The sequence below is a fragment of the Protopterus annectens genome, chromosome 8.part0 (assembly GCF_019279795.1).
Source record: "Protopterus annectens isolate FY-2018-M chromosome 8.part0, PAN1.0, whole genome shotgun sequence".
Classification (NCBI taxonomy): domain Eukaryota; kingdom Metazoa; phylum Chordata; order Ceratodontiformes; family Protopteridae; genus Protopterus; species Protopterus annectens.
In genome coordinates this window covers 1,251,829,261-1,251,846,119 of record NC_056741.1, presented here as the reverse complement: position 1 = coordinate 1,251,846,119, position 16,859 = coordinate 1,251,829,261, and the positions used below count along the sequence as shown (strand labels likewise).

At 42.4% G+C, this 16,859-nt stretch overlaps 1 protein-coding gene across 1 annotated transcript in view; it reads right to left on the bottom strand.

Annotated features, from left to right (window-relative positions):
- Positions 1-11,909: 11,909 nt before the first annotated feature.
- Positions 11,910-16,859, bottom strand: part of LOC122808456 — a 447,437-nt gene continuing 442,487 nt past the window's right edge. The window contains exon 12 of the mRNA XM_044079416.1: positions 11,910-12,003. Within this exon, the coding sequence (XP_043935351.1) occupies positions 11,910-12,003 (94 nt within the window). The remainder of the gene's footprint in view (positions 12,004-16,859) is intronic.

Sequence of the window (16,859 nt, the reverse complement as noted above, 5' to 3'; positions counted from 1 at the left end):
AGTACCCACCAGGAACATCCTAACCCTGCACCCCACCCTGTCTCGGCCAGCCCTCACTTTCACGTAAGAAGATGAGGTAGGAGGCGAGGTAGGCCCTAGACGCAGTGACAGGATTAAAGGGTTTAAGAAGGGTAATCAAGGCAATAATAACACCAACACAAATAGGACCAATACTAACAAAAACAACAACAGTTTTTTAGGCAACCGCAACCACCGACAGTTTCACAACAAGAGATAGAAGGAAGAAGCTTCCCCTGGTCTCTCAGTTCTTGACTGTTCGGACTCTCATTTTTCTTACACAGCAGGTGTCTCTTCCTCCTTCACCACGACTGCTGACCTTAACCCTTGTTTCCTACAAGGTCCAAGAATTATACTTAACCGTAAAGGGGACTTCACTATTTACAATTTCACAGACTTGGAACTAAGGGAGGAATTAGTTGAGTTACTTTCCCTTGGTTACACATTTGTCCCTAGTAAAATGGGTGACATATCCAAGGAACTTATTGAACTAAAATGCTTTGTCCGAAAGTTAAATTTCAAGTTACTGTTTAGCAAATGAAGTTGCCTTGCCACATGATTCTCTCAAACTACCGAGTGTGTATAACCCCCATCCACCCTTCTATTCAGCTTTTTTGAAAGGATCTGTGAAGCAGACATCAGACATTCCTTTAAGGCATGTAATAGTTATACGAAACTCCTCGGTATAACATTACTAAAGAACAAGTCTCCCTCTTAGATGAATTATGCCATTACCCAGTTCGAGTAGTCAAACCTGATAAAGGGTGGACTTGTAATTATGGACAATTCACTGTATAAAAAATGCTCGATGTCCTTAACACACCTGCCTATTCCCTGCTTCTCTCAATGAAATACACACTGCACCCATAGTATGATGAGGCGTCTTCCGTGACTTGTTTCTGCAGGGTAAGATTGACATAGAAACTTACAATTACATCGACATCTCTATGCCAAAATTCCAGTCATGTTTGGCATCCCAAGGTCCATAAGGATGTCAATAATCCCCATGCGTGCGCTTGGTTGATGGTAGATCATCTATGACATATCCCAGCGCCAGATTGGTAGACACTATCCTGTCTAAATACCTGAAGGACCGGGTGTATGTAAAGACTCCTGGTCTTTTTAGACAACTTCAACAACATTCCGCTCGATGATGGGAATAATTTTCTCACCATCGACGTTGTTGACTTATACACTCCATTCCACACCAAGAAGCTGTGGAATGGATTTCCTCCTGCTTTTAGACTGTGGAGCACCACAGACTGAAATTGACTTGTTACAGAAGTCTTGGACATAGTCCTTTCATGTAATTACTTCCTTTTGATAAGGATTACTTTTTACAGAAAAGGCGTGGCGATGGGCTACTGTGGGACCCTCAGTCGCCAACTTCTTTATGGGTTTTGGAAAAGAACTTCCTTTTTCCAGTGAAAGGATGCAGACAGTGAAATTTTACACACGTTACCTGGATGATATTTTCATCCTCTTCCATGGTAATGACACAGAAGTCAGACTTCTTACAGTTTCTAAATGGTACTACTGACTTTGAAATTCACTTCTAATTTTTCACCTGTAGAAATCGATTACCTCGATGTAAAGTTGAGAAAGGAAGGGAACACCTACACATCTTGTGTTTACAGAAAGCCAACTTACTGCAATTCGTTCTTGCACTTCACAAGCCACCATCCCTTCAAACAAAAGAAATCTATTGTGAAGGGCCAAATGGTTAGGGCTGTCAGAATGTGTAGTGATTTTGACACCTTCCAGAACGAATGCACACTTTTGTGTAACATGTTCCTTAATAGGGGTTACCCGAGGAATCTCATTGATGAAATTAGGCTTGAAGTTACAGCCAAAAGGATAAACGGGGTTTATAAACCTATCTTGCAAAGCCATGTACTACTTGACCTTAGTTCTAACAACACACTACTGTCACCCATTGAGTGTTCCCCACTCCTAATGACATCTCTGACCAACCATGTAATGCGATTTTGCCATTAGTTACGTCCACACATTTAGTCTTAACACTCAGACTACCACTGCATTGATTAAGAAAAACTGGCAATTTATCTTGGGAGTCCTGGCCTCTCTGAGAAATTAGGCCCCTGTCTAATTTTGTTTTCAAGAGGAACAACAACCTTAAGGAACTTCTACAGAGGGACCTAACTAAAAACCTTTAACAGGCGCACAGGATGTACCCATGTGGTTTTGCAACTGGTGTTACAAAAATATGAAGGTAGGGCAGACCTACACTATAAGGGACAGGAAGTTTTAATCCAAGCTCCACTCAACTGTGAAAGTAGATCAGTTGTATACCTGGCTCTTTGTGATTGCTGTCCCTCATTTTATCTGGGAAAGACTGATCGCAGACTTAGGGACCGTGTCTATGAGCATATGTATGCAATTAAGAAAACTCTGACGTTAACGTGGCTAAACACATTGCCAACCACCCTGGGCACTCTTTCTCGTTTATGGCCATAGATCAAGTGACCAATAACATCCGGGAGGCAATAACTCTACTCTTAGAAGTACGTGAACTGGAGTGGCAACATGCGTTTAGACGATTTTGCTACCGGGTTTAAACGAAAACTGTAACATCTCAGCAGTACTCAAATTGAGGAGCTATTTAAGGTAGTACCCCCCTTTGTAGATATTCCTTACTTTCTTATGCATACATAAAGACTTTTTTTTAAAATATACAAAATTTTTTTAAAATATACAAAAATTTTTTTGTTTCTGACTTCATGTGACGAGCCTTTGTTGTAGCACCTCTCATGTTAAATATTGCCTAGATTTTAGTTATTGTTGTTTATACAATAATATCTTTAAAGTACACAGTTGCTCATTATGGTTCATACTTATAATGGATTACCATTACGTTTTTACTAAGATTTAATCCATTACTGCATATTATACTTACTTTTTTATGAGTTGCTATTTGAATGACTTTTTATGTTGAATTTTTACTTTAATGTTATGATTTCTTTCACATATTTTAAGAATTTTAAATATGTCATTTCAAATTTTATGTTTATTTCTTTGGTAACATTCCACACTTTGAAATGCTTATTACTAACATGAATTAATGTTTGCATTTTCTCTTTGAGGGACAAGTTGTTCTTGTGAAGGCTTCTACTTGTTTACCAATTACTACAATGAGTTTCACCTTATCATGTTGTCATTTTTTGCTTTGTATAAAAAGGCGGCACTTTTACCTCATTGTTAATTTGTTTTCTCTGAGGAAGCTGCAACCTTTGTGGCGAAAACGTTTGTGATAAATAAATTCGTTAAGACTACCTACTTGTTGGTGCTGGTACAAGGGCTCCGTGGTACGTTTTTGGATTTCAGGAATCAGTAGAATGCAAGATGCCATGAAACCCAGGGCCTGCAGGATTTTCCTTGCAGTCATATGGGTGAGCTTTGCTAGGCTTTTGAAGTAATGTGGTAATTGTTCTTGCTTCTCTTCTGTGAGGTAAGCGATTTGTGATTCTGTCTCTAGTTTGGCTCCTAGAAAAATTATTTGTTGGGATGGCAGTAGTCTTGATTTTTGTAAGTTGACTGCGTTTCCCAAAGCCTGTAGTAAGTGAATGACATAATTCAAGTTTTTTGTCGAGGCTTGCTTGAGGTCCGCTTGTATAAGGCAGTCGTCCAGGTAAGGGTATATTTGTATCCCCTGGAGTCTGCAGTGTGCAATTACTGATGCCAGGCATTTTGTGAATACTCTGGGCGCAGTAGATAAGCCAAAAGGCAATGCTGAGAATTGATAATGCTCTGACCCTGCAAGAAATCTGAGATCTTCTGCAACTGTGTCGGACTGGGACATGCAAGTATGCCTCCTTGAGGTCCAGAGTAACCAGCCAAGACCCCTTGCCCAGCATGGGAAGGAGTTGCTGTAGCGTCAGCATTTTGAATTTTGGTACAATGAGAAAAGTGTTTAGAACAGACAAATCCAGTATAGGCCTCCATTGCTTTTCTTTTCTTGGAACAAAGAACAGTCTTGAGTAAAATCCCTGGCCTTGTTCCTGAGGAGGAACCTTTTCTATTGCTTTGATTTGTCTCAGCTTTGAAACTTGTTCGAATGCCTCTGCCCTTTGATTTTGTGGCAGGTTTGGCATGCCTTGTCTTGTTGGTAAAGTATGGAAGTGGAACCTGTAACCTTGGTCTATTATGTCCAGAATCCATTTGTCCTTTGTTAAAATGTGCCAATTTTTTGAAAATAAGGATAATTTTCCGCCTAAAGGTGCTTCTCTCTGAGCCTTGGTCGGCGGTGTCGAAGTCAAGTCATTGTGATTGTCCTTGTGGAGCAGGGGTAGCCCCTGCGCTACCTTTGATTAGTCGGTTGCCATTGGCATCCCCTGTAGGGGCCTCTGTATTGCCCTCTTCCTAGGGCATGCCTGTTTTTTCCCCTTTGAAACTTGTCAGTGTCCGGAAAGGACCAGTTCTTAGAAGGCCAATTCCTGCTGAACCTGGAGGAAATCCTTGACTGTTTGCACTGATTTAGCCTTTTCCTCAATTGATTTCAACACATCCTGAGCATTAGCACCAAATAGCTTGTGTTTTTCCAGAGGTGCATCTAGAAGCTTTGCTTTAACATGATCTGGCAATGCCTGTTCTTTCAACCATGCATGTCTACGTATGACAGCCCCCGTCATAGCTGCCCTACATGAAGCTTCCAATGCATCATAACCACACTGAAGAAAATGATTGCTAGCCTGCTGTGTGTTATGAACCAAATCCTGCAAGGCCTTTCTATCTAAAGGCTCAGGAGAGGCTAACTTTCTGTAAATCATCCATCAAGAAATCCTGATACTGAAACATATGAAAAAGGCAATTAAGGGCCCTCATGGCAAGTGTGGTAGGGGTATAAACATTTTTGCCCCACCTCTCCAGGGACCTAGCTTCCCTGTCTGAGGGCAAAGGATTTTTGGCCGTGGATGTGGCCACCCCCTTGGGCCCCTGGGAAATTGTTTCTAGATCAACAGAGTGGGCCTTAAAGAAATGTTTGTGAGTTTCAGGAACCCTGTAGTATCTGTCAGGCTTGACAGGAGCAGGGGATAGAGAATCAGGAGAAGCACTCGAATCTGAGTACACATCATCCAGTACATCTAACACTGGAGGGATAGCTAAAGGCCTATGTTGGGGAAGCTTAAGGAAGGTACGAAGCAGTTTCCTGGAGTTAGAGAATTCCTGGCCTTGCCACTGAAAATGCTCTCTCATGGAGTGGAGAATTTCCCCAAAAGAAATATCCTCAGGAGGAGAGGCAGAGGGAATCGAATCCTCCGCATCAGAATCCTCGTAGGCCTGGAAGGACTCTTCCTGGGTATCTGAGTGATCAGTCTCACCAGAGGCTTCATCTGAAGAAAGAGTGTCTGTATGCTCAACCCTGGGCCTTTTGTCAGAAGGCGGCTGAGAACCTCTGTCAGGATGGGCCTGGGAGCCTCTGATTAAAGAAATTAAATCTGCAGCTACAGTCATGATTTGTTTATCAGTAGTGGGCTGAGGCAAAGCTTTAGGAGGGTGAGACTTAGCCTGGCTAGCAGCCTTAGCACGTGTGTAGGCCTCTATAGACATAGGGGGCCCTAGCAGCCCCACGTGCTGGGGTAACCCTGTCCACCGGTATGGTCTCAGGCAAATCTTGGGCTTCAGTTTCTGGAGAAAAATCAACAACCGGCGCAGGCTCCGGGGACAGAGTGATCGGTAAAGCGGTGTCGTCGGTCCGGAGCGGTGGAACAACCGCCGAGACAGATGCACTTGCGGTAGTTTTTGGCGTGGTGTCGGTGGAAGTCGCGGGCTGAGAAAGTCGGTCCCGGTCCTTCCGTTTTTTGGAAATATGGGGTGTCAGTTGTTCCGACGGCATAGTGTAAGAGTATTTGTCGCCAAAAAAGTCTTCAGCAAACTCTGCCCGGCGCCTGAGTGTGCGCTTATTGAAGCAAGCACAGGCAGCACAGGCAGAGACGTTGTGGTCTGGGCCAAGGCAGGGAAGGCAGTAAGAATGGAAGCCCTTATGAGGTATTTGTTTACCACAAGACAAACAGTTATTAACTTTTTCAGTTTTTTCTGACATCTGCTGAGGTAAGAAAAAGATCCCCAATGGGGTACTTAGCTTTTTGATGACTTCGGATACGTAAAACACAGGAGCTAACCGACTGGCACTTGCGAACTGCTTCTGCTTCGGGCACCGCGCGGCAAGAAAGACAGAGGAAGATGGTGTCGGCTGATGCTTTTATACCCCAGCCGCTCTGACGTCGGGGAGGAGGCGACATCAGCCGACGCCGGACCCAGACTTTGGAATCCGGCCGACCGAGGGTTGCCTGAGGCAGGACAACCCATATGTAAGGACTGCAGTTGCATTCTTGAAGGACATCATGCAAACTCCACACAGAAGGCACCCCAGCCGAGAATCGAACTGGAGAACCTCTTGCTGTGAGGTGACAACGTTAACCACTGCACCACTGTGCCGACCAGAAAAACAGGTCAACTGCTTGGAAAGCAGCTATGCTCACCACTATACCACCAATGCAGTGTTAGTGTTTCACTGTTGCAGTCATCACATCTGAATCAATTTCCAAAGCTGAAGAAAAGGGTGGAGGCAGTCAAGAAGACTGGAGGCTGGCTAGAATGCCCTGCTAAACTGTGGTAGTAAAGCCTGCCCTGGATTTGGAGAAGACAAGCAGGTGGTAATGCTTGATGAAGATATGAACTGATGTCCATGTTTCAGCCTCCAGAATATCCCAGGTGGGGACCCCTCTAAGGAAAGCTGCACAGATGGAGACTGCTCTGGTAGAATGCGTCTTGACCCCATTAGGAGGAGGTTTCCCATGTTGCTTGTGAGAGAAATGGATGCAGTGTGCTATCCATTTGGAAATGGTTTGTTTGGATAAAGCTTTACTTTGCCCTCTTCTCCTGCAGCAAAGCTGACCAACAACTGATCAGTCTTTCTGAATTATTTAGTTTTCTAGATAGAATCTGAGCTGTCTGTGCACATCTAGAGAATGCAGCATCCTTTCCCCCTTGATTTGTGGGTTAGGGAACAAGGTGGGCAAATGAATGGATTGGTTGAGTGCCACACTGCACACCACTTTTGGCATGAAGGCTGGGTTAGTCCCGACGGATACCCAGTCAGCATGGAAAATGATGAAATGCTCTACAGCCATTAGTGCTTGTAGCTCAGACACTTCTTGCTGAAGTGATGGCCAGAAGCAAGGCTGTCTTCCATGAGATAAACTAACTCTGCTGAAGCTGCTGGTTCAAACGGGGGCAGGGTGAGCTTTTCCAACAGAAAGTTAAAGTCTGAAACAGGTGTAGGTGCTCTTCTGTGTGGCCTCAAGTTGTTAGCCCCTTAGGAACTGTCTGATGAGAGGGTGTGAGAAAAACAGGTGGCCCTGTGCTGAAATGAGCAGAGATAGCATAGGCATGAATTTTAATAGAAAAAAGGATACACCCCTATGTAGCAAGTCAGCAAGGTAATACACGATGAGAGGTAGGGAGGGCCTGTGCCATCCCAGCTCCCTTAGCCTGCATCCAGGTGCAAAACGTTTTCCATTGGTCAGCATAAGACTTTCTAGTACTAGGGGCGTTTGGCCTCATGTACAACATCTAGAACCAGTTTGCTGAGATTGACAGCTTGTGCAGTGGTCAGGGAATAAGCCAGGCTGCCAGGTTGAGGGTCTGCAATGGTGATGCATGGATTCTCCTTTCCTCTTGGTCAGGAGTGCTGGGATCAGAGAGATACCATGGCAACATAGGTGTCTGGCTGCGCAGCAGTGGGTACCAGTGCTGGCGTGGCCAGTCTGGGACAATCAGGACTGTACTCAGTTTTTCCTCCCTTATTTTGAGCAGTAACCTTGTAATGAGCAGTAGTGGGGAAATGCATAGACTGAGAGGCTGACCCACTGGAAGGATAAAGCATCCACTTTCCACACCTTGCAAGGAGGTTCCCTGGTGCAGAACTTCCTGAGTTGATGGTTGGAGTGGGATGCAAAGAGGTCAACTTTCAGGGTGCCGCATTTCTGAGTTACAAGGGTGAAGGTTCTTTGGACTAGCTGCCACTCGTGGATCCAGAAGATTTCTGCTTAAGTTGTCTTGACAGAGTTTAGAGAGCCTGGCGGGAATTGTGCTAACAGGTGTAGTTGCATGGCTGAGGCTGTGTGCAAAAGAGTCATGGCGAAACTGCAGAGAGGTACAAGTCCCTCCCTGCTTGGGGATATACCACATCACTTTGGTGGTGTCCATTTTGATTAGTAAATCCCCCGGGGAGAGGAAGAGTCTGAAAGCTGTCAGTGCATGCTGAACAGCTATCTCTTTTTGGTGTGCAGATGTATTTGATGTGGGCTCCATTGGCCCTGTATGCACCTGCTGTTCAGGTGTGCATCCCAGGCATAGACTGATGCATCTGTGGTGAGGGTCTGGGTAGCATGGGGTTGTGAGAAGGGTAGTCCCTTGTTGTGGCAGCATGCAGCTGCCCACCAAAGAAAGTATTTCCTTAAACAAGGTATCATTGGTATAAGAGTTTCCAGGTCTTGAAGAGTGTTGACACCAAAGGCTTTTTAGGTACCATTGTAGTTTCCTCAATTTATCTGGCATATGGAATGAGTAGAATGCAAGAAGCCATAAACCCCAGAGATTGCAGGATTTTCTTTGTGGATAACTGGGGGTCTCTGGTGGCTAGCTGAGAGAAACAGGTAGGTTTGCTTTTCTGGTGTAAGGAATGACATCTGCAATGCTATGTCCAGGCTTGCTCCCCGGAATATAATTTGTTGGGTGGGTACTAGTTTGGATTATTTTTCATTGATAGTATACCCTAGGGAGATCAGTAGGTCCTTTACAAAGGCCAGGTGCTTGAGCAGCTTTTCCTGTCTACCTGAATTAGGCAGTCGTATAAGTATGGGTAAACTGGAATATTTCTTTGCCTGCAAAAAGGAATGGGGGAAGCCAGACATTTTGTGAAAACTCTGGGAGCAGTGGATAAGCCAAAGGGAAGCGCAGAAAACTGAATGTGCATTGATCCAGCCCTGAAACATAGATATTTCCTGCAGGATTCCCTGACTGGGATGTGTAGGTAGGCCTTATTTAGGTCTAGGGTGGCTAACAGAGCATCCTTGGAGAGCATGAGTAGTAGTTGCTGGAGGGCGAGTATTCTGAATTTTAGTATCACCACAAAGGTGTTTAGAATGAACAGATAGAGGATGGGGTGCAAGGTGCCATCTTTTCTGGGTAGAAGGAAGGGTCTGGAGTAGACACACCTTGGCCTATCTGCTCTGCAGGAATGTGCTCTATTTCCCTCAGAGAGAGCAGGGAAAGGACTTATTTTTTGGCCTATGCCCACTGGTTTGGGGGAAGATCTCGGAACCCTTTTGGGTTGGGTAGGGGGTTTGGTAAGGAAATAAACTTTGTATCCCTGGGACACTATGTTGAGGACCCAGCGGTCGTTGGTAAAGGTGGCTCTGGTGCTTGCGAGGAAGGAAAGTTTTCCTCCTAGAGGTAAGTGCATGTGGGCAGAGGGAGGGGGGTAGAAGTGGAGAGTCATTATGAGTTCTTACCATGAGGGGGTGGCTTAGCACTCCCTGGTTTTGAAGAGAAGGAACTCCATTGCTTAGATCTCTGCATTCCATGGGGCTGCTGTCTGGGGGTCTGCTTCCCTGGGGTCTAGGTTGTGCTGATCTGGTGGGGGCAAGAAAGGACCAGTGCTGGGAGGGGCAATGCCTACTGAACCTGGACTGCTGGATCTGCAGGATGTCTGTCTGGATAGATTTAGCTTTTTCTTAAATCTTTTTAAGACCTATTCTGCCTTGGTGCCAAATAAGTACTCTTTGTGCAAGGGTGCATCCAATAATTTGGATTTGACATGGTCTGGCAAGGGCTATTCCTTACGTCAAGAATGCCTTCTAAGGACATAATCAGTTAACTGCTGTCCTGCAAGATGCTTCTAAGGCATCAAAACCACAATGTAAGGTGTGCTTAGTTACTTGACTTGCAGAATGCATTAACTCTTGTTAAGTTATTTTCTGCACAATCAGGAAAAGATGACATTTTGTTTGAAGAGTTCCATGGTATGTTGCTAAACTTTTAGCATTTGGAACTCGCAATTTAGTGCTCTAATAGGAAGAGTAGCAGAGGTGTATACTTTTTTACCCCATCTGTCATGTTGGTAAAGACCAGGTCTAGGATATTGATGCCCCTGGTGGGGGTGTGGATAAGTTGATCCAAGGCGTTAGAATTTATGAAGTCGAGAAAACGCTGAGCAAAAGAGTTGGTACACGAGTAGTTTTCCCAGTTAATGGTGGGGCAGTTGAAATCACCCATTATTAGGATGTTGGGTTGTACCCTAATATTTTCCAGTGTATCAAGAAATGAGTGGGAATCCTGGGGCATGGTGGGGGATCTGTAGCAAGCTACAGTTTGGATTGCAGTCTTTCCCAGTGTTGGTTGCACTTGGATAATCTCAGATGTATTATGCTGAGCAACTAGCCTCTAGGTGTGGATACCCTTAATGAATATAGACACGCCTCCACCTTTAGTGTTTGGGTCCAGGTTAGGTGGTCGAAGGGTAAGGTATAAATTATAGCCTGGTAATGCAGGGATGATCTCTGAAGCCTTGAACCAGGTCTCTGTCACTGCACAGATGTCGATGTTCTCCATTTTAAGCAGTGCCTCGATGAGTGCATTTTGAGGTTTAGTTTAGGTTTAGCTAATGCAAATAGCCATTTTCTTTAGATAACTGGGACAGCAAGTGCAAAAAAATCAAGAAATGCTCCTAATAGAAACGTTTGACTTTTCAACGAAACACACACAACTTAAAAGGTCCAACTTAATACACTTAAAATAACTTAAAATCTAAGATCGAAACATCAAACACCAACAGCACTACTCGTCAGACTGCGTTTAACTCTCACAGCCTCATAGTGCAAAGACCTACTGAACTTGAGAATAAAATGTGTCACTTCCAAAGACAAAGCATGCGCAACTGTATGGGACACCTACCAGTGACGCAAACCAATCAAAATTTGGTGTCATTACTTTAGTTTTTTTTTTTTTTTTTTTTTTACCACCATGATTCCAATACTAAACTTTTATAAAAATATGAGCTGGTAAGTACGCTGATACTTTAATGACTTAACAGAAAAAATAATCTGTTTTTCTACATGATACAAAATAAAGTTTCCAGTAACTGTCTATTTCCATGAGTGCATAGATAACACTAATACCATTTATACAATGGTATGTCTGTTTTTCCTCCTGTAAAGGTTGTAAAAGAAAGAACAGTCTAAACTAGTCCACTCTACCCATCCACTATGGTAGTCACTGCTTAACTTGGTGTTTTCAACTAGCCTAACACCCAGCATCCTCCTGCCACAACATTTTCAACTACCCCTCCCATAAATATCATAGCAAACAACTCAGATGGTGTAGTGGTACTTAGCTGCGGTTGTAGTGCACAGCATCCCAGGTTTAAGACTTGGCAGGGCAGATTATAACCTAGCTCTGTTAGAAATACTGCGTCTAAAGAAATCCCAGTCCTTTCGCACCACATGCTCCAGAGACCTCACCCTCATTACTACAATCAACAGAACGTACTGGAGGGACAGGTTCATAACATAGAGACTTGCCCATGATATGGAAAAGACTTCCCATACATGTCAAACAGAGCACCTCGATGACCCTCTTCAAGACAGATCTTGATGAGTTGATGGCAAATAGATAATTCACCCCGGGGATAACTCCAGTGGCTCTACTCGACAGAGGGACTGGGAACCAAGGTCAGGTGGCATGTTGCCAGGGTAATCCTATGGCTAGGCCTGTAAAGGCCCCAGGGTCCATTAGTGTAGTACACACCTATAAACCTACAGAATGACACAAAACACTGAGTTGTTTAAAAACAAACACATACAAGCTTTTTAAAAGAAACTAACCTGATTTTCTTTTGAATTCACAGATTTTGCTCCTTCCTTGACTCCTGAATCATTTTTTGACTCATTTTCTTTTGCACTCCTGAAATACAGCAAGTTAAAAGTCAAAAAGTATGAAGTACTCTAGTATTTAAGAAAATATTGCAAAGTGCATGCACAGACAATTATTCAAAGTAATATACAAAAGGTTAACAAAATAAAGCATGAAAAAGTCCGTTTATTATTATTGTCATTACTTATGAAGTGCGTCTTTCAGATTACTACGTGCACATTTTTTTAGTTTGAAATACACTGCATATCACATACGACTTGAAATACTAAGTCCATCAAGAACCACATGAAGCTAACACAAGGACTGATAAAACAGCAGCCATGTTATAAACTTACTATAACTGAAGAGGATCAACTACGCACATTGCTACAGTAGTGATAACACTTGCCACAGAAGACCCAAAGCCCAACCCAAGTTCCACACCTTTGCACTCTTCCCTCAAAGCCAGGAAGATTATCTCCTATTCAAATATCCTCCCACACCATCTTTACTTTTTTTTTTTTTTATATCAACCTGCCAGGACCAGAGCTGACGCCAGAACATTACCTGCCTAGGTTTGAGAACCCAACCAGAAAATACCAAAAAGCTGCATATCCAAGTTCTGTGTTAACTCAAATGGTGATGGGGTGCACTACAAACATTACACACAGGGAGGGGTGCAGGCAATAAGTAAATTGCACCACCCAATGATGGAAAGAAAATTGAGGAGGAGGAAGGGAAAAAATACTACTGCAACAGTGATCATCTCTAGGTGAACTTAAGATGTTCAGATTTCATGGTAAGGAGGCCTATAACATTACTGTAACAGTGAATGCATACAATCGTTGGAAGTTCCCAGCACAACTGTACTACATTCACTGTACTAACTACTGCAGTTGTGACAATATCTGAAAAGGATTCTAGAGTTTCCAGACTAGGGCGTGAATGGTCTGACAAAGTGATGGCTGTAATAGTCTCTGAACAATGGCCATGGCAAAAAACTACTCTGCCTCTAGAGATAAAGTACACGTTATAATGCTTGTACAAATTAAGGAAAGATAAGCCAGGCAGCTGCATCCAATATGTTCCTGAGCGCTGAACCCTCTAAAAAAGCAGTAATAACTGCTGTGACTGCAACAGAGTGAGCTATTAGATTCCCTGGCAGAAATGCTATGGAAGAAATAAAGGCAAATGTAATGAGTTAACCATTTAGCAACACACAAACAGGTTCCCCATCTCTATCATTTGCAAGGAATAATTGGCCTGGTAGCCCTTTTTCCCTTAGTCCACTCAAGGTAAAGTCTCAATTGTGTGAGCACATGCAAGGCATGCAAGATACTCTCCCCCTTGTTCTATAGGCTAAGACAAAACAGAAAATAAAAAGTGTTCTAATTTACAGACAAGTTTGTCACTTTGTACATGAACATGTTATTTGTGCCAACGGTTACCAAATTCTTGTGAAAGTTGACAAAGTTGTTGACACTTGAGGGCCTGCAGTTATGAAATCCTTTTCGCAGAAGGGCAACTAAACGGCAGTTTTCCTGGTCAAACATGTGAAGGGTGCAGCAGCAGGCTCAAAGTCAATGTATTGTTAATAAGACATACCCAAGTGCACAGTTGTTTGAGGTCTGTTGACTTCAGTAGTGCCACTGGTGTTGGATGCTTTAACTTTAAGTTTGGTTTAAGTGTTGTAGATCAGTGTGTGTGTGTACAGCTTTAAGAAGCTTCTAGGGGCTTGCACAAGTGTATAAATAGTGAGCATGTGCGAGTCAAACTGCCATTTGTAGTAAGCTGTTGAGATGTAAGCATGTGTCTGTTTAGTCTATTAATGAATTTGTTTATATTTTGTAAAGCTGCTATCCATCCTGACGTGTTTCTATGTAATAAAGCATATAAACAAACTATCCGACCTGCTCATCTATCTCTAGAGAGAGACTAGCAACATGGTGTCAGAAGTGGCATGTCCAAGGAGGACATGGGGCCAAAAGGGAAGCCAGATTCTTCATTTCGAAACAGACACTCAGTTAACACTGGAGGAATATGTAGGAGTGAATCATCTCTACTGGACGTATAAATCGCCAAACCAGTAAGAAACTAATTTCAGGTATTAAAACATGCTCAGGCTATTTTTCATTCACAAAATATGAAATGGGGCATTCAGAACACACTAAACAAATTTCTAAGTAACAGAAATATCTGAAACAACAGATCAACAGAAATATTCTAAGTAACTACAGAAAAAGTTTGAAAAATTCTGAACTGCATAAAATGAATAAGGGAAACAACCTTATTTTTACTCTAAGCATTACGTTTTCGCATTAATCAAAGATATTAGAGTTGTCTGATGTGTATGAAATGTTTGCATGTTTCTGCGGAATTGCATCACAGTTATTTTGCAAAATACAGCCATTTCAAGGCATATTTTGCAAAGTAGTGCATTTGAGGAGTTTACTCTGCATTTCAATGTTATTACAAGGGCTGGCTGTGTGCTTGTTTGCACTTTAATACAAAGGCCATATTTTTCACTGTGTTTGGGCATAATTTGTTAGCATGGCAGATGGATTTCAGAAACCAACTCTACTCCTGTTTAACAATAATACTGCACAGTGTTTGAGCAAGAGTACGATATTTTCATACAGGTTGCATTTTCTAATAAAGATGACTGTAAAAAGGCATTTACTCTGCTAAATTTAGCTGGTTAAGAAGCCACAGAAAGGCAGCGTTCGTTTGTCTATGCACCTGCTGTCTTTGCAGGAAAGGAGGAAAACCATCACATAGTTGTACCGGCTGAGTCAAGGGAAGAACAAATGCTTAAAATGTAAATTTAGAGAAATGTGAAACCCCCAAATAAATGTTACAATGGAAAAGCACTTATTTTACACAAGGGATAAAAAGCCTGGTGAAACTTCTGCAGCATATATAACTGATGTGAGAAACTAGGCTAAAATGTCCAGATTTGGTGATTTAAGGGAGAAGTTGATTAAAAAACAGATGTATGGTATTAAAAATGATACTGTGACAAAGATTTTGCTTCATGACAATGACTTAACTTTGAATAAGGCTACTGGGATTTGTCAGCTATATGAGCTTAAGGAAAAGCACATAAATATGCTTACAAATGAGAGATGCATGTTTCCAGTAAATTCCAAGGCCAATGTTGATAGTATGCAGCACATGCTTAAAAGAAACAGGCCCAAGCACACGTGGCAGCTAGAGAGACCAGCAACAGTCCCTGGGAAACACCACAGCTTTCTAGCAAGGTCCAAGGCACGCACTACAAACTGCACAGTCTCAGTGAAGCATAAGAGAGTGAATCAGCAAACTCAAAGCATGTGCCCCCACCAAGTTTCATAGCCAGCTGTCGTAATAGCGATGGAAGTCATGAGACCAAAAGGGAAAAATGTTTAGCTTTTGGTCAGCATTGCCACAAATGCAATAAATAGAATCACTTCAAAAGGTTTTGCAAATCAAACAAGAGGCATTCTTTTAAGAGAACATTCAAAAGAAACAAGTTTATTAGTTAGAAAGCTATGATCCTACGTTTATGTTGATCGTGTTTCACTGCTTCATGAAACAGTCAATGCAGTAGATTTTTGGGCAAAGAAAATTATTTTGTACTGTTCGGATAAATGGAAAACCCATGCAGCTCAAAGCTGACATGGATTCAAAGTGCAATGTTATGTCTCCGAAACATTTGCTAGAGTTACGTGCTGGTGAGAAGCTTGATTTGGCAAAGTGTGGGAAGCTTGTTGCTTATGGTGGAGAAGAGATTCCAATCGAGGGCTCAGTAGTATTTTTATGTTGCTCTGCTGGGAGAAGCTACGACTTGTTATTGTATGTGGTCAAAAGACACGTGCAGTCATTATTAGGGCTCAGATACAGTTTGAAAATAGGATTTTCATTTAATAAGGAAGTCTATCGTGTTGGTTTGAAAGGCCACAGTTCAATTTTGCCCAGTATACTTCCTTTACCTATGCCGATCTTTTCAAAGAAACTAAGCAAGCTTCCAGCTGTGTACTACATGAAGTTATACCCAGATCTCAGCCCAGTTGTCAGACCAGCCCAGAAAGTTCCAGTAGCTATGCGGAACAGAGTCGAAGCTGAGCTAGATAAAATGGTGCAAAGTACAGTTGTGTACACTTACCATAAATGTAGATGTTAGAGTGTATTCAGTGTTGCAGTCATTACATTTGGGTAATCTACTGGCAGGTTACCCTCAGTTGGCCTGATTAAGAAAGTCTTGGGTCCTGCGTCGGTTGCTGTCCCTTCTTCCATGACGTCGGGTCATCAGGGGTATAAAACCTGCAGCCGACACCATTACATCAGTTTTTCTTGCCCCAGATGTCAGGTGCACCCCAAATGGGGAGAAATATAAAATTTATATATATATATACACATACATATATACATATATATATATATATATATATATATATATATATATATATATATATATATATATATACATATACATATACATACACATACATACACACATATATATATATATATATATGTATATACACACACATAATTTAAACCAAAAACTATACCTCCAAACAAGAGCAAATGCACCAAAAAGGCTTTTAATTACAGTAAAATAAAGGAGAGGTATGGTAAAAGAAAAACAGGGGGCTGGAGGGTGGGTAACCAGGACTGCAATAGTGAATACACTGTAACATCTACATTTATGGTAAGTGTACACAACTGTACTATGTGCTTCGTGTTTCACTGTTGCAGTCATTACATTTGGGTAGAATCCCAAAGCTATGGTTGGGAGGATGGATTTATACAGCATTAGGAGCAGCTGTAAGGCCTTGCAGAAAAGCAGTGGCAAAGTCAGCTCTGGATTTAGAGGAGAGATAAATGGTAATGTTTGGTGAACGGATGAACTGAGCTCCAGGTAG